At 40.0% G+C, this 20175-nt stretch overlaps 1 protein-coding gene across 9 annotated transcripts in view; it reads left to right on the top strand.

Moving 5' to 3' along the window:
• FAM13B (family with sequence similarity 13 member B) overlaps window positions 1–20175 on the top strand; it is a 64996-nt gene that overhangs the window by 6672 nt on the left and 38149 nt on the right. For 4 of the 9 annotated variants that reach the window (XM_006026856.3, XM_006026858.3, XM_014521390.2 and 1 more), the window contains exons 1-8: window positions 666–725; window positions 2601–2651; window positions 7924–8090; window positions 9368–9558; window positions 10101–10313; window positions 14038–14215; window positions 14682–14826; window positions 16513–16673. In XM_006026856.3, the coding sequence (XP_006026918.1) occupies window positions 9402–9558; window positions 10101–10313; window positions 14038–14215; window positions 14682–14826; window positions 16513–16673 (854 nt within the window). In that variant the 5' untranslated portion in view covers window positions 666–725; window positions 2601–2651; window positions 7924–8090; window positions 9368–9401. Of the gene's footprint in view, window positions 1–664; window positions 726–2600; window positions 2652–6071; window positions 6278–7923; window positions 8091–9367; window positions 9559–10100; window positions 10314–11040; window positions 12647–14028; window positions 14216–14681; window positions 14827–16512; window positions 16674–20175 lie in introns of those variants that run through there. The other 5 variants (XM_025207853.1, XM_025207852.1, XM_014521389.2 and 2 more) reach the window with 5 other exon arrangements.

The raw sequence follows: 20175 nt of genomic DNA on the forward strand, positions 1-20175 counted from the left end.
TGCAGCAGGGATGAGCCAGGCTGTCTGTGCTGGACAGGGAAGGGGAAGCTATTTAGATGGTGATTGTGGTTGGGAGACTCAGAGCTGGGCTGTGCATGGGTGGAGGGGTGGTGGAGAGCCTGTGTGATGCAAGAGACCTGGGGAGTGCCTGTCTGCCCCCTGCATTGTGAAGCCCCTGGCTGCCTGAGAGTTGGACAGCCCAGTGTTAGAGGTACATAACAAAAAAGGAGCACCCCTTTAACTTGTTAAAACTTGAGATGTAGGGGAATCAAAGATGGTGTATCTTTAATGATTTTAAGTTTGAGCCTTAAATATTTAATAATTTCCAATTTAATTTTAAGCAAGTTTAGTTTCTTATAAAATATTTATATAAAATCTGTATTTTGGGTTTTCAAAACATAGATAATTTGTATTCATGCTTAAGTGTATTGTGTGTTGCATTCACCCGCATTGTTAAATTGTCCATAGGAAATACTGTGTGTAAACTGTTACAGTCCCATAAGTAAATATAACTTGCTGTCCTTCATTCTACAGTTGAGAAAATTGAAATATTTTTATGCACTCTAACATTATGCACCTTTTTTAATTCTAGCTGTTTTGTAGGAGTGCACCGATAGAGATTTTGGGGGGTGATGCCCATAGCCGATTTTTAAGGAGGCATATCATCTGATACTGATCCGATTTCTGATACACAGCCCAGCAGCTTGAAGAGTTGTGTGCAGCTGGTAAGTCTGTTGTGGTGGAAGGGGAGGGGGGAGGGAAGGGGCATGTGGGAGGCAGATCAAGGCCCCTGCAGTGAGGGAGGAGTGGGGCAGACGCTGCCCAGCTGGGGTGGGACATGGGACGGAACCACGGCTTTTCTGAGGGGTGCAGGGTGTGGGGTGGCTCCTGCCTGTGTGCATCCTGGGAGGGCACGGGAGGGGACATGTGGGGCTGTGCTGGGCTGTTCCTGGTGTGTGGGGGAGGGGGATTGGGCTAGAGCTGTGCTTGGGACGGGCACGGGCAGCGGCGGTGCTGGGAAGGGGGTTTCAAGCTGCTGGGCTGTGCTTCTCACTGCCTGTGTGCTGCGCTGCAGCTGCGCTCGCGCATGGGGCATTTATCGGCCAAATTGTCAGCCCCATTGGCCGATTTTTCCAATGCAGCAAGTTTTCTTTGGTGCCGATCCGATATCCGAGTGATGTATTGGTGAACCTCTACTGTTTTCTATTTAGTCATTAGTTTGAGCATTGAAGAATATGACTTGTTCGGAAGGAACTGAATTAAGTCAGCAAAAATAAAAACTTGAATTTAAAGTGTACTGCTTTTGGGGGTTGTCAGATGGCTTGGGAAACTTTACTTCCCACTCTTTCATATCTGGGTTTTACTTGTATGGTGTGTAAGAGCACATGCTGTTGTTGGGGTTAGGAGATAATACCTAAGTATGAGAGGCTGCTTAAAAACAGAGTAAAATTGCGGTCTTTTATTCCCATCTGCTTGAACTCAGGATTACTTTTTTCTCATAGATTTCACTTAAATCCCTCAAACTCTTTTGTTTCATTTGCCATTTGTTTCTGGCTTTTTTTTTTTCTAGCTGCTGCCTCTTCATTCGGTGTATTTGCTGTGAAAGTAGTAGAGCGGTGAGACTGCTCTGTTTTTTAAGTTGTCACCTCATTTATAAATTGGCCAGTATGATAAAAAAAAAAAAACCAAAACCAGGGTTACAGTGCTGTAAAAATCTCCTAGATACTGATAGTTTGTTCTGTGCTTTGCTTCAGCAGCATTTCATTTGTGGGTGTAGAATATTTGTTGGTTGCCAAGATAAGCAAATGCCATTAAGATTACAAAAGCAAGACTTGTGATGCTGTTTCCATAGAAGACCTTGTGAAGTACTTGTTTGCCTCAAAAAGGAATACAGTATTAATGGTTGTCTTAGATAAGAGATGTGACATTTTAAAATGCAAAATGAAACCCACTTTTTCACCCTAACAAGTCTACATATTGAAGTCCATATGATATTGCATGCGATGTACGCACTTTTACAGACTAAGTGAATATCTACCCTGCCTTCTGACTGACTTCAGACTCACATGGCTAACTATCTCTCTCTTTACTAGTTTTAGGCCGAATACAGCAATATTCATCCTATCATTACCCTTTATTCTAGAACCCTTCATTATGAGTAATTAAGATTTATAGAATTTGATAGGAACTTCTGGATGATCTATGGAACATTCTCCCTGTATTTAAGATATTTTTCTAGAACTGGCAATGGGAAGAAAGAATTCAAGCTTTTCTCAGTAAAATGCAACTGTCAGTTTATAACTATTGTCATGTTGAAATATTTCTCCTTTTGCATTCTGAGAAGAGGGATGTATTTTATTTTAAATATGGTTTGTTGGATGGGGTGAAATTTGGGAATCTTGTCTACCCTTGATCTACACTGGCTTTCCCATTTTAGGGGAAAGTTGGCAAAATAAAAAAATCTGCATAATAGCAACCTGTTTTGTTGTTTTATTACTCTTTGGTAATCACTTCCTGGGAAAAATGTAATTTTTAATAATGCAACTCTTTTTTCCCATTGGATTCACTGTTCTCCTTTCTTCCTTCTTTCCTTCATTCAGCTTCCAATTTCCTTACACTACTGGGGAAAAAAGATCACAAACAAAATACAGGTATTTTGAAGTATTATTAGCCCTTACTGTTAGTCCCTGTTTGGAAGGCAGGGGGGTGGTTTGTGTGGGTCATTGACTCTGTCAACAGTCTGAAGACTACCTTGGTTTATTCTCTGTTCGTTAGATAATTTTGTGCAATTGCAAGGGTGACAGTGCTTTTAAAACTTAAATTTAGGTTGAAGAGTCTAAATAACACAACCTACATGGAGAGAAAGCTGGTCTGATTGATGTATTTATGGGATATGGATGTTTTGCATTTGGGATTTTCATATGTGCTTTACAATTTTCCATGCTAGGAACTTTGTGCTCTAATTCCAGTTTTGAATGAATAATTTTCTAAAAAGTTTGGAAAAGAAATGAGAGTAGCAAGATTCTTATGCCCAATTGGACTGATTATGTAATAGGAAATACAGTTCTCTAGACAGCTGTTGGCTCTGATCATCCATCACCCTCATGTTGAAGAGATGCAGTGCCTATGGCATGTGAGCTATTCATGGTCTTGATTTGCTACAATACTCTGGAAGATGGGCAGCATCTGATAGCATGGCTCTGTAAAACTGGATGGCTCATCTTCACTTTTAGACTTTGTAGAAAATAGCAGGTGCTGATTTATGATTTTTTTTTTTTTTAACTTGAGTAAACATGACAGCAGTTAAAAGTTAGTAGATACCAGTTTTTTAATTTATTCTCCACCTTTAGGTAAGTTTACTTTAAAGTGGTAGGAAGTGAGAAACCGAATGGAGGGAGTAATGAAAACCATAATTCCTAAGTAAAACTAACTTTGTCAGGAGTTGCTAAATAGCAATGCAGAAGAGATTTGTGCTCATCTCAAGCAGATTTGGCTATTTTTTGACTTCCCAATGTTTAATTGGATAAAACAGTCTGGCTGAAGTGTAAGAGTAGAACCTGGATCTATTTGGAAGGGTTGTTTTCAAATGCAAGTCCTGTCCTAGGCCTTGCAGCAGCTTTATTCAGGAGCAACTTATGTTTTGTCTCTGGTTCCCAAAAATAGCAGCATTTTAATAAACATCCCATGTGAGTATAAATTTGATAAGATTCTTGCAGCTCTGTTTTACGTTAATATTTCCTTTTACTGTATCTCAAAATACGCAGTTTTAAGAAATGATTGCTCCTGGTGGCTCTTTTCAGTTAAGTATTTGAGAGAGAAGCATGCTATGACAAATTAGAAAATTCTTCCATGACTGTCGGAAGCCTTGTGGTCGCTTGTCCAACAAAGCACCCCAGCAAAACTGGATGCTGTTGCGTTTCTATAGACTTCACAGCGCAAGTTTTAAGGGAAGATTTGAAGGGGGTTAATTCAGTAGTTTTGCAGATATTTATAGGGAAATGCATGGAAGAAAGCATAAAGGTGCTTATTTTTAAAACTCGGTGAGTGGGTGGTGGAACCTGGCATCATGGGCTAATTAGGAATGGGAATTGGCATTTTGATCATGTATAGGAGGAGATAGATGGGATGAAGTTAGGCTGTGGAAGTGATATTGAGCAGTCATGTTTGTGATGCACAGGGGAGAGCCCTGAGGATATAAAAGCAGGTGATGTGGTCATAGTGACAGCCAAAGACACTGACTTTTGCAGCATGGGGCAAGAGTGTCCCCATTTGTCAAGGTCTGAAATGGATGTTGCAGTAATGTGAGATGTGAAATGACAAGCACATGGACAAGAGTTTTAGCAGTTTGGATAGAGAGCATCCTAAATTCCCTTTCTTTGTTAGTGTCTTAAAATTAAGGGGCTGAGTTTCTTTTCTAGTATTAGAAGGTTGTTAAGGGTTTAGCTGTATAAAATGGAAAGCTGTAAAACTAAGTTATGAGAGTTGGGTGTATGAAGTCTAGCATGAAATCATAGTAGGATTTAGCATACAGGTTGGTTAGGCTTAAACTTTAATGAGCTGGGTTCTGGAAAAGTAAAAAAGTGGGCGAAAGTATGTCTGGCTCTAAGGGCACAAACAACAAAACTATAGGCCTGTATTTAATAGACTGGAGAGATGATTATTCTGCTTTTACAGAATTGCAGGCTCTTTTATTTTGGACAATGTGTGCTTGTGTTTTGAGGAATGAATGTTCAGATAAATGGAATTGCATATTATGTGTTTTGTTTTGTATAATTTTTGTGACCCCTTTCACTGGGTTTTTCAGGTTTTAAGGGTTTTTTTTAAGTGGATATTTTTATGGTTGGGGAAAATCATAATTTAGCTTTTAAAAATATTCTCATTGTGCCTATTAAACACAACTGTTACACAGAATTTAGCTTCAGTTGAATGTGGTTATTTCTTTTCAGGGTAAGCATCCTACATTAAAGGGATTGTTTTGCATTTGCTAAAAGCTTAAAAAGTGAAAATACAGGTGCAAATACTCATCAGACCATGTTATTCCCTTATGGCTTTGGGACAGATACTGTTTCTTTAATTCTCTGATTGAAACTTTTTTTTATAGGAATCTATATACTTAATATGAAAAACAAATAATAAACATTCAGACCTGCAACGTAGTTTCCCTTAATGTCCAGAAAGGACCCTTAAATTCTCTAGCCCAGCTTCCTGTGCATTGCAGACTACTAAGCTTTCCCTAGGTACAGCTGTACTGAATCCAATAGGCTGAGTTAAACTAAAGCATTTAGTCATTTGAGGAGTTCAAACCGTTGTCTAGCGCAGACAGAGAACAGGTGTAACTGAAGTGTTAATACTGTCCAGGATCTCTGCAGAAAGCCTTACAGGGAATTCATTAGGTGACACCTGCGCAGATGATCCTGGCAGGTTATCTAGGATGCTGAAGGAGACACCAATCTGTACTTGGGGGATAATTCCTCCCTGACCCTAAATCTCAGTCACATTGACCGTGAACAAGGTGCCCCAGCCAAGCATCTAGGAAAGAGGATTCTCTTTACTAACTTGGAGCACCAGTTCTGCTTCCATTTCCCCCACGTTTGGATGTTTTGTAATTAAAATAAAGATAAAGTGTGCACTTGGTAAAGGGTCGTTTTGTCTGTTCCTTGTGTGAAAAAGCATAGCCGAACTTTGAGTTGGAGTTCACAGATATATGCACCTTTCATCTAGTGCTGCCTGTTTGTCTTCAGATACTTACTGATTAGTAAGACAAGGACAAGGTTTTTTGGTAAATGTAGCATCTTTTATTAGACCAATTAAATAGTTGGAGATATTGTCCTTCGCAAACTTTTGGGCACAAACACCCTTCTTTAGGCATGGGCAGAGTCTGCTGGTGCAAAGGATGATTTTTTTTCAACTGTTTAGTTGGCTTAATAAAAGATGCCGCATTTACCCAAAGAACCTTGTCTGCCTATGTCCTTGGGCCAACACAGCTACAACGAACATCCCCAAAACATACTGATTAGTAATGAGTAGGCCTATTTTCCCTGGTGAAACTATTGAAACTATTGTTTTGGCAGAGCTAACCTGTTATTGAAAACTCAAGGTGGACCAATACATTGGTCCCATATCGGATCGACACCAATATAAGGAAAATCAACTGAATCGGCTTTTTTTTGGATGATGTGGCTGATAATGCCCTGATAAATGCCTGTGCATGTGCACAGCTGCAGTGCAGCATGGAAGCGGCCAGAAGCGCAGCGTGGAGAGCAACCAGGTCTGGCTGGTAAGGGAAGCGGGGGTGTACAGCTCGAGGCCCCTGCGGTGAGGGAGGAGTGGGGCAGAGGCAGGCGCTGCCCAGCCAGGACAGAATGGAGCCAGGAGCGGCTTGTTCATGGTGGGAGGGGGAGGGTGCTTCCCGCAGCTAGGTGCACCCTGGGAGGTCGTGGGGGCGTGTGCCCCTGGATCTGTGTGGGGCGAAGGCAGGCTGCCTCTGCGGGCTCTGCTGCGCTCCGCCCCGCCCCGGCTGTGCAGCGCTTGCCTCTGCCCCAGCCCCACTTCCTCCCTCCCTCCCTCACTGTCGGGGCCTTGATCTGCCCCCCCTCCCCCGTTCTTTTCCACCCCCCTTTCCCCATAACAGACTTACCAGCTGAACCCAGCTGCTTTCCACACTGCCCAGCTACATATCGGAATTGGATTGGTATCAGCTGATATGGCTTGTTAAAAATCGGCCATTGGTATTGGCTCAAAAATTCTGTGTTGGTGCACCCCTATTAAAAAACATTCCCTTTTCTTCTCTAATTTAGAAAACAACCTACTGATTTTAAATAGATACTTAACTTCCTCAAGTTGCAGGTGGGTCCAGTGACTCTGCTGCTTCTCATAGCTTTGCCAAACAGGAGCAGAATAAAATTAACAGCTTGTTGGTTTTGCTATTAAGAGTCAAGTCAAAATCAAGTTACTTAGGTAAGCTGAATGAGGAAGAAGACTTTCATCATCTGAACAGCTCAGAATTTTTGTAGAAGGTGGGAAGGGAGGGGTGGGAGCCATGGGAGAAGGAAGAACAGGAAATACTGTTCCTCTTCTTGAAACAGGAGGAATCTGGGACCTAATGTGTCTGGCATTCTAGCCAGACATTGATATGAAAGATGGATTTCCTAACTATAGTACAAAACCTCTCATTTCCAAGCTGCTTGCAGGGTCAGCTTGATGCCCTAATAAGGGTACTGCCCTCATACCTGGGGAGCCTCTGCCATGTACCTCCTATTTTTTATATTTACTTTTGCCTTTAGTCTTTCAGTATATATCTGATAAACTGTCATTTTGGCTCTCTGAAATGTTCATCATGTCTGTTATGTCTTTGGCTGTTTTAATTGTATTATGATTGTACCCTAACTCCATTATGCCAGGCTCTATTTACTCTGGTCAATAAATGGAATGGTTTATTCCAGAAGTGTCCACATGGGAAATTATTTTAGAATAGTCTTTCTAGAACGGTTCTAGAAATCAGTTTCTTCATCTAGGCAAGGCATAGCTTTAACTAAAGGACATTTCAAATATCTGGGATCCTTTAAAAAAAAAGTTTAACGTGATGCATGAATTAGCTTGTGGCATTAGCATGTATTTGTATGTTAGTGTGATTAAAAATGGGTTAGCTTTTGTTCTTGATGTCTGGCAATGATGAAGATTAATATGACACATGATTTAAGGTCAGAACAACAGTTGTGCGAGCAAGCGGTTCATGCCTGTCTATATTACTACATGAACCAAGCTGGTGGCGTCGCTGTGCTCTGATGTTTAATGTACCAAGACAAATCCAAGTAAAACAGGACTGAGAGCCCTTTAAAATCTCTTATAAGTAGATTTGTCATTTAATTCCTTAAATGTAAATGTTTAAAGCATTAACATCTTACAATGTTTCCTCTATTTTAGATTAACTGCTGAAGTACTGATCGAGTTCTGCTCTTCTTCAATGAGGAACTACAGGCTGATCTTCTGCCATAATCTTAAACAACCATAAATGACAAAAAAATGCTTGGTCAGTGAGGGCAGCTGGCGCAGAAAACCTTTTTTAAACGTGGGTGTTTAAGTCCTCTGAGGTATGTCCCTTAAATGACTCGATTGGTTTTGTTTTTTGAAAAATGATGTGGCTCGATTCCAGTCTGCCTGATCTTGCAGGCAATAACTTGACAGTTAGGCAGAGACTGGAGGATTAAAGAGAGGATTAATTTTATCACTTGCAAGTCATATTTTGATTAATTGTTTAAAAAAAAATGATTCCTACAGTATTTAAAACATGCACATAAATGGGCATGCTACTCTCTATAGGGGCACTGTTTTCCTTTCACTAGTATTTGCTCAAAAGAGGGCAGCTTCTTCTGTTATATCATAATTTTGCTTTAGCATTGTCAGCCTAATAATACGTACCTATTTTGAATCTTTCCCCAGTAATCTTTAGTATATTTTTGAGATGCCAGTATTGATCTGTGATTTTACTAATAAACTGAATCAGCAACTGCTTGCTGATGAGGTATTTCTCTTTTCCATAGTATGAAGTATATTGCCTTGCAAATATTCTCAAACAGCTGTGCTATAAATTAAGGAAAGATCTACAGGCAGTTCCTGGATTGCTAGCATAAGGTCATTAGTCAGTCTTGGAGACTCAGGTCATTATTATGGGAAAGAACATTTCAGTACAAAGAGTTTGAAGTTGATGGGCATTCTATGGTTACTTAGACACTGGCTTGAAAACTGAAAAGTCTTTTTCAAAACCACAGTTTTGGTTGCAGAGTCCCAGAGCTGCTCAAAATTCTGGTGGCCTTGGAGTTGTACAACACCAGACAGTTTTTCATGCAGCTTCATCTTGAATAGATAAGTTGTCAGAACAAAACTATGCTTGGCAGCTTGGTACTTAGATTTGCACTCTAATCACAGAAAATCCTCCTGAGCTGGGTTTTTTAAGTCCTACTAATATCAGAAATCAAGTAGAAAAAATGTTACTCCAACACGTCAGTTGAAGCAGTAATTAACCTTTTCCTGAATACTCCTTTGCCACTACACAGCATCTAATGAAGTGTACCTACTGCTTACAAAAGCTTATGCTGTGCAGTTCTGATTTAGTTAATATATAAGCTGCAAATCTACTTTGCTTCTGCTACTTTGACATTGTATGTGGAATAATAATTTCCACTGTTCACATAGTTTTGATGAATTTAGATCAATAATTCCACGGAAAAACGGTGCTCTCATGACCTGTCAGAGGTTGGAAAATATTTAAATGCTAATGAACATGCGTATGTGGAAAGCAGGGTATCTCATTTTCTGAGTTGTGTGCACTTTAACCGTTGTCTTAGTTTTAATTCTGTTCATTTGACAGAAGAGACAGCTTTGATTTTTGGCTGCAAAAAGATATGAGGAAGAGTTCCTCCCCTTCCTTGAGTAACTGCAACTCTGTTCTTGCTAACAAAATATTTGGAATTCCACTTGATGAGCTGCAGCAGGAAGGGCAACCAGACAATGAGGTTCCGTTCATAGTCCGCCACGTGGTGGACTATATTGAGGAACATGGTATGTATTTCTGTGTTGTGTTGTAAGTGAGATGTTTTGTCCCAATTGGTTTCAAGCAGTATAACAAAATCCTATTTCTATTATTTCTTTGAGCAACTATTGGGATTTCATGGGCCAAAAATCTTATCTTTCTGCTGATCCAATCATAGCACTTGCCAGTGTAGGGTGATGCCTATGAAATCTTGTGCGTCAGAACCAGTTAGTCTTAAGGTGCCACCTACCCCATCTTCTGCCTTGTATGTGTTGCACTTCTGTTCTTCACTTGATTGAATTCATAGGATTTAGAGAGGATAGCCAGCCAGCCACAGTACTTTGGGGGAAATTGTGTATTTTGAGGCTGAAGAATGTTTACTTGGCTATTGGGTTTATAAATTGGATGCTTTGATTGGAGGGGGGGGGCAAATTTCAGAGATGTGAATTTCTTGCTTTGTAGTTGCCTGGTAAAAGTGCTGAGTCTCCAGCTATCTGCAATATTTCATTAAAAAAATGGATAAATGACATTTCAGATAAGATTTTATTTTTGAAACTTGCTATTAACTTAGGAGGTCTGGAACAAGAAGGACTTTTTCAAGTCAATGGGAATGCTGAAACAGTGGAGTGGCTTCGGCAAAGATACGATAATGGAGAAGATGTGGACCTGGTTAAAGAAGCAGATGTACCCTCAGCTATTAGCCTTCTTAGATTTTTTCTTCAAGAACTTCCAGAACCGGTTATCCCAGGCAGCTTGCATATACACTTGATGCAACTTTCTCAAGGTAATGGGAACTATTTTGCATGGGGGTTAAGTGACAACAACTGGTTTTAAGACCCCACTAATTAAAGAAGTTTAAGTGACTCAGGATTTCTTTGGTGTTCCATGTAACCATGTGGTCATCATGAGACATTTGTTTTGAATGTAGTTTGCCCTTCCTTGTACAAGATTCAAAATAGCTAGGCTCTGTTCAGGATATTTCCACATTAACCTTATTTCATGCTCTCTGATTCTGTAAATGGATTTTGGGGCAGTGGACAGAGCCACTGGATCCAACCTTGAGTATTCTAATTTCCTACTCAGTGATGATGAACTGAGAATTGTTATGGACATCCCTTTTTTCTCTGCACTGTCCTTCCCACCAGTTGCACATGGTCCATCTGTTCGTGGCTCAGGAATATTGCAGGGTTTCAGTGGCAACAGAAAAGAGGACCTAAAGCAGACCCTCTTCAAGTGTGACTTTTGTTATGCCTTTCTAGCATATTTTTCAGTTATACCTCATTCCCATAGGAAGTTGTGGTCAGCCTGTTGCTGCTGTTTTTTTGGGTTTTTTTTTATTCCTGTCTACTGTAGAACCCCTTCTGTTCAGACTTCCACCCTATGTTGACATGCCAGTTAATTCACAAATTTTGTCTATATGTATCCACTCTCCTGGGTCTTTTGGCCTCTGCTGTGTTGTGTAGTGTTGGAGTTAATTCATAACTTGACTAGTAAAAACTTTTGTCTTGCAGCACTACCGTTAGTAACGCATTGTGCGTTCCTCAAAGGGTATGTAGACATCAATGTACCACACCTTGTAACATAACTGGTAATTTCTTTAGTTCTCAGTGGCATCAACTGGAGCATGAAATTTGTTTCTCACTGTGTCCCTTAGTCATTCTTTTATAGTATTTGCGGTTTTTTGCTTCTGTCCAGTTAAGTTTGCTGTGACAAGAATATTTTTCAGAGTTAGTGGTTATGGCTGTGAAGGCTGTAGTCAGTTTTTATCATGACCAAAGTGGGTTAGTGCAAGCTTTCCCATGTTGCTCTACTGTAAAACCTCAACAGCTGACTTGGAGGGGCCTGTCTTTTGAGGGAGGTCTAGAAAGGTGGTTCAATTTCCTTGTCTCCACCCTGCACTTTCAGTGAAACTTTAAACATGGAGAGGCTGTTGAATAGCAGCTGAGGACCAGCTGATTTTATGCACAATGCTAATTTGCCTTGGGTGGTAACTAGTGACTTAGGATAACTTTGGTTGTCTAAAAGATGAGACTTTGTGTACAAATATTTGAAAAAACATCCCAAATTTAGAAATAGACCAGTACATTAATAGACATTTTATTTGATATGTAATATGGCCACTGCTTTGACTCATTGTTTCTGAGTTCAAGAGATCTAGCTAGCTAACTGTGAATCAAATATTCTGGAAGAATTGGAGATCAAGTTCTTATTTTTTTTTGCTTGCAAAAAATGCTTCATAACATTTAGGTGCTTAAAGGGAAAGAATCATGAGGATAAGGAGAGCCTTAGTTTCTCACAGTTATGCCCCCAAGTTTGTAAATGTACTTGATTATGCTGTCATAACGATGAATTTATCATGCAACATGCAAAACTGCAGTGCGGATCTCTGCTTTTTCCTTTTGGAACAGATGATTGTGGAAAGATTTGTTACCCAAGTTGTGTTGGAAAACGGTTGATTTTTCAAAAGGCATAATTACCATCCCTATATGTCTTATCCTTCTCTGTTTCCCATGTCCTTCATAATTTGCGTGTGTGTGTGTGTGTGTTGGCACAGGATTTTTGTACTTGATTTATTGTATTCTTATATACACTCGTAAGAACATGTAACTTCTATTTTTAAAAAGAGAAGTCGAGCAGTTTCACAAAGCTTTTAATGTGCATATTACGTTTTCCTTACTAAAACATAGCATTTAACTAGGGTGATTTCCTCCTCTTTGGGTCTATGGCTTGTGACAATTTTTTTATGCTTAATTTAATGGAGCCATGTTATCTTGGTTTCCAGGAATGCAGATCAGTTCCAGTTTAGGAGAAGGATATTATTGGCAAGTGCTAGTGTTTTTAGATGCACATTTTTTCTGTAGCATTGTTCCTCTTCCGCTGGTTCTCTGTGCAGCTTAGGCTTTAGTTTACACAGCTATATTTTAGTTGCACAGCTTGCAGTTATATGACAAGGTGTGGCATATATACCCTTCAAGGCTCGTTCTGTGCAGGCCTAATGGTGGTTCCTCGAAGGCAAGTGATTTTACTAATTGAAGTGTGAATTTGACCCTGGTGCCATAGGCCTTGTGTCCCAGAAGTGTGTATCCATGGACTACATTCAAAGGACTTCATTTACAGATAAGTACTTTCTTACTTTAGGTCTCTGTTTTTAGAATCTAGACTTAAGACAAACTGGTAAAGACAGGCAGAAGTGTTGTTTTGTCTGTCTGTCTCTTTTTAAGGGCAAAGATTGATTTTTTGGGGGGGAGGAAGCGTTTGAATTTTTTTGGCTTGTTCTCCCCCCCCACTTATCTAGTGTGATGCTGATTGTATAGTAAAAGATTGTATTAGCACTTTATTGAGCTTTCTGTGTATTAATGCAACAGTGAGATGACTTGTTCCTCTATATCCTGTTGCATATGGATTCAAATGTTGTAGCTATGCAAACTTTGAACCAAACAGAAAAACCTTTCAGGGCTGCTGGTTGGCATTACTGTACCTGTGTCTTCACACAGTAGTGCTTTCTGCCTCTACTTATTTGACTTTCGGGGCCAACGTTCCCCCCTCTCTTTTGCCTTGTTACATGGTATTTATCAATTTCTAGATATTCTCTTTTTCCCTAGCTAGGATAGCAAAACCTTCAAGAGGTCATGGCAAGGAAGGTAGTGTCTTTCTCTGTCAGAGAGGCAAGGGAGACCTGATTGAAGTTATCTCCCTTTTTATTCCTGTTCTTTTTGACATTTCCTGTCTGTAAATGGGGCTTCCTTGAGAAGCATGAATGTGGAATCCCTTCCAACCTGTATGTCTGGAATACTGATAATTTAATAAGTTGCTAGAGTTCATTGTGGCTTTTGAAAGTTATATTCTCTTATATCTGATTCAAATCCTCCACAAATATTTTCAAGTATGAGGAGCACAACTGAAGAAAGGCTAGCTCTTGTGCTATGGAGGTGTGCAGCTGTTTTTAGGGATTTGTGGAGAAATACTTGAGAAGCTGGTAGTTGGACTTGATAGGTAGAGTGCCTTACTCAGCAGAAGAGAAACTGTTGGTATAGATTATACATACTTTGCAGAAATCCATTTTGCAGCAAGGCAAAGTCAGCTGACAGCACCACACAACTGTATGGCTGGTTTAGCCTTTGGCATCATTGGTGAAGAACAGTTGTACAGGAAAATATGAAAGTCATCCTGTTTCAGCAAGTGCAGAAAGGGGAGAATGGATCTGGAAACTGAAACAGGGCAGATGGGCGTAGCAACCAATGGGAAGATGTCAGTTGCTAATAAGGATCATAGTTTTACAAGTTCCTCCAGACTTGTGATTGATAGATTTTTTTCCCCCCCCCTCTTCATTTTTCCATGGCTGAACTAATAAAATTAAAATCTTGAGACCTCCTTTGTCACCTGAAACTTCTCTTTGTACTTCAGAGATGAAGTGGTTTTGTTTTAGTCAAGAGTTGATAAATGCAAGTAATATTAGATGTGCAGCATATGAGCTTTTTATATTAAAATCATTTTATTACATTTTACAGATTATAATAATGAAGATGAATTTGGAAGAAAGTTGCGGTTCCTCTTGCAGCAGCTTCCGCCTGTTAATTACAGTTTGTTAAAGTTTCTGTGTAGATTTTTAGCCAATGTAGCATCGCATCATGAAGAAATTTGGTCTGCAAGTTCGTTGGCTGCAGTCTTTGGCCCAGATGTCTTCCAGTAAGTTAGCTATACCAGTATGTGTACTTGTATGTGACTGACTGCATAATTATGTTCTAGCTGTATTTGTCAAAAGATGGCTTCTATATGGTGTAAGCATGCTGTTTAACACAGTATAAAACATAACTTTGGAGGGGAGTTATTTATATATTAATACTTCATTTGTATTGTGGGGGAATACAATTTGTTACTTATTGTTACTTATTTATAAAGTGTTTTAATTAGCCTAGTGTTGGTTCCTTTACTACTGGGGTGTAAACTATCCAAATCAAAGTTTTATAAGGCCCTTCTCCCTATGTAGTAATCCAAATGCAGTTGGTTGCAGTCATTCTTGTTTTGCATTTTGAATAGAAATACATGTGAAAAAAAAATGGCAAACTGTTATCTTTGATAATAAAAATATTCACAGGGTAATTGGGTGAATTCAAACTTTTAAAACTAAGATGGTATTGGAATCTTTTATTAGCATTTACACAGATGTGGAGGATCTGAAAGAACAAGAAATAGTTAGCAGAATAATGGCGGGACTTCTGGAGAACTACTATGAATTCTTTGAGAATGAGGAGGAAGAATTTTCATCTACTAATGATTTAAGTTCAATAACTGAGCAGGTGAGAGTGTTTTTGTTTCCTAGTCTGCTCCTGAAGGGAAAACTGGAATTATAACACAATTGGAACTAACATCACAATAAAATATAGCCCGTGGGTTGTGGACATGTGCATTATCTCCTATAACGACACCGTTCCAAGTATTACTTATCTCTTTTAATAATAGATCCAAATCCAGGCTAAAGCAGACACCAACTACTATTCTGGTAGAACTGTTTTTAACAAGATTTTTTCCTAAAGTAATATTGACCAAAATGGATCGTTTCACTCATCCATCCTATTACTTGTTTCTTTAATTCACTCCATTAATGCTCACGCTTATTCGGCTTTCCTGAACAGAGCATACCCTGGAAAGAACATGCACTGGCATTTGTCGGGTCTATAGGGCAGCCGATTGAACGTCTGCACGTGAACTTGAGAAACAGCCCAAAATAGTCATGTAGACATGATCCATTCATTATATGTACTGTAGAAATGGAAAACTCTTTATGAGTTGTGGACATGTGCACATGGTAATTTCTTTTCAGTGTGCAGAAGGTAGGAGCGATTTATTAAAAAAAAAAAAAAAAAAATGAAAAGAAAAAAGAAATGGTTAGAGTCAGTATAGTTCCAAGTAAAACTTAATCTCTTAAAAAGTATCCACCCATCATGATTTCCTACCAAGTTATAATTTGTCAGAAACTTACTTTAAACCTTGTTTCTTACTGAAACATTTTTATTTACTATGTGCATGTGGATATATTGAGTAGGCTTTTTGAGAGTCGATTACTGAAGCATTTGTTAGTTTTTGGCAAAAATAACTTAAAATCAGTCATAGTAATAGCATCCACTGTCATTAGTTTGATTTGATTGAACAATTTTTTTTGTTGTTTCAACTAACTTTTTGTCAGTTGTACCTCTGCGTATTAAGTTGAAAAGCGTTAATTTAGTATTTTGGGGAAAGTATTGTCAGGCCCCTTTTAAAAGCAAGATTGCTGTACCAGTCAAACAGAAGCAGATTTTTTTCCTTAAAGTGCTCTCGGCCAATTCACAATTTAGAGAATCAACTTACTAGGATAATATGCTTCAGTCTTGAAAATGAAGCAAATCACGCACATGCTTTTGCTTAATTGGCACACTTTAACATTCTCACCTTGTACAGTTTTTCACATGGCAGAAACCTGTAACTTCTATGCTGTTGCAGGTGTAGAAAAAATTTGCTCAGGACATGAAAATCATAAAATTTATAGACTTCTGTTTGCCTTCCAACAAAGGATTTCAAAGTGTTTTTTCAGGCATGAATGAATGAGCCTTGCAACACCTTGTGAAATGGATGAATGTTATCCCATTTCTATTTCGCAAGTGTGGAAACTTGCAAATGCAGTGTTGCAGCAGATTTGACAGGTTCAGGAAATAGATGCTAAGTCCTGACTCTAAACGCTTTGATTTACTACTTTATAGGGCTTCCTTTTAATTTGTATTCTGAAAGCATTTTTAGTAGTTTATTTAAATTTCTTTACTACAATTTCATTTTTGAAGGTGTGGATCCTGTGAGGCCACCTGTTTACAACTAAAGCATATATATATTTTTTTTTTAATGGAAATATTCTTTGTTTTGCGCTCAAACCTATTTGTTCTGAACTTGTTACAACACACATTTTCCAGCTCAGATTTTTTTTGTAGTGCTCCAAACATTTAATATTTTTATAGATAAATGATCTTTTGGAGGAAGAGGAAGAAGATGATAAGCTTGAGCAGTCTGAAGAACTTCCAGAAGACAGCATGGAGAAACCTGATGAAGGGCCAGATATGGTACATCTAGGCACAGTGGAGGGCTTCTCAGAATCCAGCAGTGTTACAGCATCAACAAGGTAAGTATGTCCCAAAGAAGGGACTAAGCTTTACATTTTTATTATCACCACTTCAGTAGTAAATGTGCTGTTGAGTAGTATTTGTGAAACTTCACACTCTTCAGGTTTGTTGTACTTCATTTTATAGACAACTCAATTAAATGAGACTTCCAGCTTGTTAGGTGGTAAAACCTGATGAAATTATTGTTCACAAATTTTCTCAGGAATGATTTTGTGGAATGCAAATTTAACCTTATGATCCTTCCTTTTTTTCTTCTGGATTCATTTTAATGAAAATGTAAACTTGTTTTTGAGAGTGAGTGCTTGGGAAACAATTGAGAATCTTTAGAGACTGGTAGTGCCAAAGTCATTTTGCCTCTTCCTTTTATATGCAAAATTCATGAAAAACAGTGTGTTATACATTAAATTATTTGAATGCCAAAGTTATTTGCCTACTGAGCAAGAAATCCAAGGGTAAACATTTTGATCGTGTATGATTGTGGGCAGAAATCATCAAGAAGATTTCATTTTGAAGTTTCTAAGGGTTTGTATAAACAGCTGAAATAGATATAAAAATGATGGAAAAAACCTTCAGTTTTTCTTAATTGGCACATGATGTCTTTGTTCCCTTCTAGAAACAATTTTTCCCCCTTTTTTCTGACAGAGGGGACATGCCTATGCAGATATTTGGAAGTAATAGTTATGTTAGTTTAATGTGGGCTTTTCACCACTTTGCTGAGCTGTTAGTAACTCAGCAGGCAAGGCTCAAGGCATACTACACGTTACCAATTAAATATCTGACATGGTACGAATACAGCCAGGGAGCTGTGAGCAGGGAGATGGGGACTTTGGGCCAGGGAGGAGAACCTGTTGGTGAGGTGGTTGAGCGTGTCCGAACGCTGAGATTTGAATGATGAGCTGCAGGAAAAAGGAAGGGTCAGCTGTGGTAGTGGGCTGGGATGAAGAAGGAAGACTAGTTAAAGACTGTATTATATTGCAGGTGTTAAAGGTTGCACAGCAACTTAAATGTTCTGGCTCTGGCTTTTCCTAATTTAATTTTTGACTGCTTATTTGCAACCTTTAATGGTCTGTTTGATGTAGATGTTCAGATTCAGTTAGGAGTATACACATTTCTCCTATGTTGTAAATGCAGATATTGCATAATGTAAGCTTTTACATACTAAAACTTGGAGGAAGAAAAGTATGACACAATTTTGTTCAGGGGAAATCTTTTTGAACTCCACATCTATTCAATTTGTTGTCTTGAAGAGGTGATTTTTGCAGATTAAAGAACAGCCCTTAGAGTTAGGGGATCTGAGCTGTACTCAGTCTTCAGAGAATTTCTTTATCTCCTTTCTTTTTCTTTCATATGGCATCAGATATCAACTTCCAAATCTATAAGCCACTGTCTGGTATTCTTGCTCAATGGACGGATGCCATGAGCCCTGTCTGGGTGTTTGTAAAGATTGCAGTTTGCAATTAAGTGCTCTGCTGCTTGTTGGACACTGCATTCACACAGGAAGCTGTCCAAGATGTTCATCTGACGAGGTGTTGTTTTGAAGTGTCCATATTCAGATCTCCCTTTCAGCTTCACCCATGCTTCTCTGTCACAGTTGTGCCCAATAGGTGTCTCGTTTGGTATTGGTATAAAACACTGTAGGAACAGGTCTTACCTTTCCCAGCAGTCATCTCACTCTGCTGCCCATACATTTGGTTCAGCATCCCCAATCTCTTCCAGGAGCTTGCAGGCTTCAGGCATTTATACACATACCTTTTTGCCCTGCAACATGCCAGAGGTCCACTACTTCGGAGCAGACGTGATTAATCGAGTCTGCTTTGCATGCGAGCTGATGTGAACTGCTCTGCAACGCATGCAGTTGTATAAGTGGTGAAATGTGCGTCAGCGCACAGAAAATGGCGGTGGTGCACTTTTGAACTAAAATGCTTTCTATGCGTATTAGTTCAAAAGCGTGCCACTGCCATTTTCTCAGTGCTGATGTGTGTTTCACTACTTATAAAACTGCAAGCAATGCAGTGCCAGCAGCTTTTCAAAGCATCTGGCGCTGTGGCGCTTGCATGTGTAAAAGTAACCCGGTTTATGACTTCTAAATCTCTTAAGCCTTCATCTTTTGGGGTCTTCAGTTAAGTTCTCTCTTGCCTCTACTGCCAGTAATGATGTTAGGGTCTATCTTATATCAGTAAGTCTAATGCCTGAGAGTACAGGGAGTACATCTCTGTGTGAGCTGTGCAGCCTGTTATGAGTCTCAGTGCACTGTTAAGTAGTGTTGAGCTTTTTAATGCAACAACTTCTGGACCCTACAAGAGCATAATACTCTGCTGGGGTGTATACTATTGCAAGTGCAGTGGTTCTGAGCCCTTTGAAGCTGGCACCCCATGTGGTACTGGCTAAACATATTAAGGCAGGTACCTGTCCAGAGACTTTACTGCTGGCCTTCTGAATGTGTTGTTTATAGGTGAGGGAACAGTCTAATGCAACTCCTAGGTAGGTCGGGGTATTCTCACAGGGAAAGATGTGGTTGCTGAATATCAGAGTAGGCATGCTTTTGACTGGACTATTGTCCAGGGGGAAGAGCGATGATACTGATTCGTTGATACTCAGCTTTAAGCTCCACTTGTGGAGATAGTCAGTGATGAGTTTCCATGTCAGTGCTCAGTATCTTTTTTCAAGTGTCATGTCAGTTCCTTGGGCTACTATGGCAACATCAGTGTACATGTATTTAAGGGTGCACCGATAGAGATTTTCTTGGCTGATACTGATAGCCGATTATTCACCAGGCATATTGGTTGAAACTGATCCGATAACCAGTTTACAGGAGCACAGCTGGGCAGTGTGGAGAGCAGTGCCCTACAGGTAAGTCTGTGGAGGGGAAGGGGCGTGAGGAAGGGAAGAAGTGTGGGGCTGGGGGTGTTGCCTAGCCAGGGTGGTGAATGGGACCCCAGGGCTGGGGTGGGGTGGGGAGCAGGATAGAGCTGCAGGTGGCTCATGCAGGGGCTCAGCGTCACTGTGCTTAAAAATGGCAGCGGGGGCACTTGAATTAAGGCTCGTCAAATCAGCTTTAGTTCAAGTGGTGCCACTTCCATTTTTAAGCGTGGGGGACGCTTCTAGGAGTGGAGCCAAGTGGGGTGAGGGTGGAGGTGGGTTGGCCACCGTGGGCTTGGAGCTCTCCACCCTGCTGCCTTTGCCCCATGAGCCGCATTGTGTCCCCTGCCTGCTTGGCGGCAGGAGGCAGAACTCACTGCCTCTACTGCCGCTGGATGGGCAAAGGACATGCGGCCAGCACGTGGTTCCTGGGGCAAAGGCAGCAGGGCAGAGAGCACCAAGCCCACAGTGGGCAGGCCTGCCTCCACCCTGCACACACATCCCTGCCCAGTCCCCAGGGTCCCATTCACCACCCTGGCTTCACGCACACAGAAAAGATGGTTTTAGAAATTTATCTCCTTTGGCAAGTCAGATATTCTTCTTGTAGTATAGTTCATTCAAGAGCGAATTCACTTTCCTGCT

The sequence above is a fragment of the Alligator sinensis genome, unplaced genomic scaffold (assembly GCF_000455745.1).
Source record: "Alligator sinensis unplaced genomic scaffold, ASM45574v1 scaffold741_1, whole genome shotgun sequence".
Classification (NCBI taxonomy): domain Eukaryota; kingdom Metazoa; phylum Chordata; order Crocodylia; family Alligatoridae; genus Alligator; species Alligator sinensis.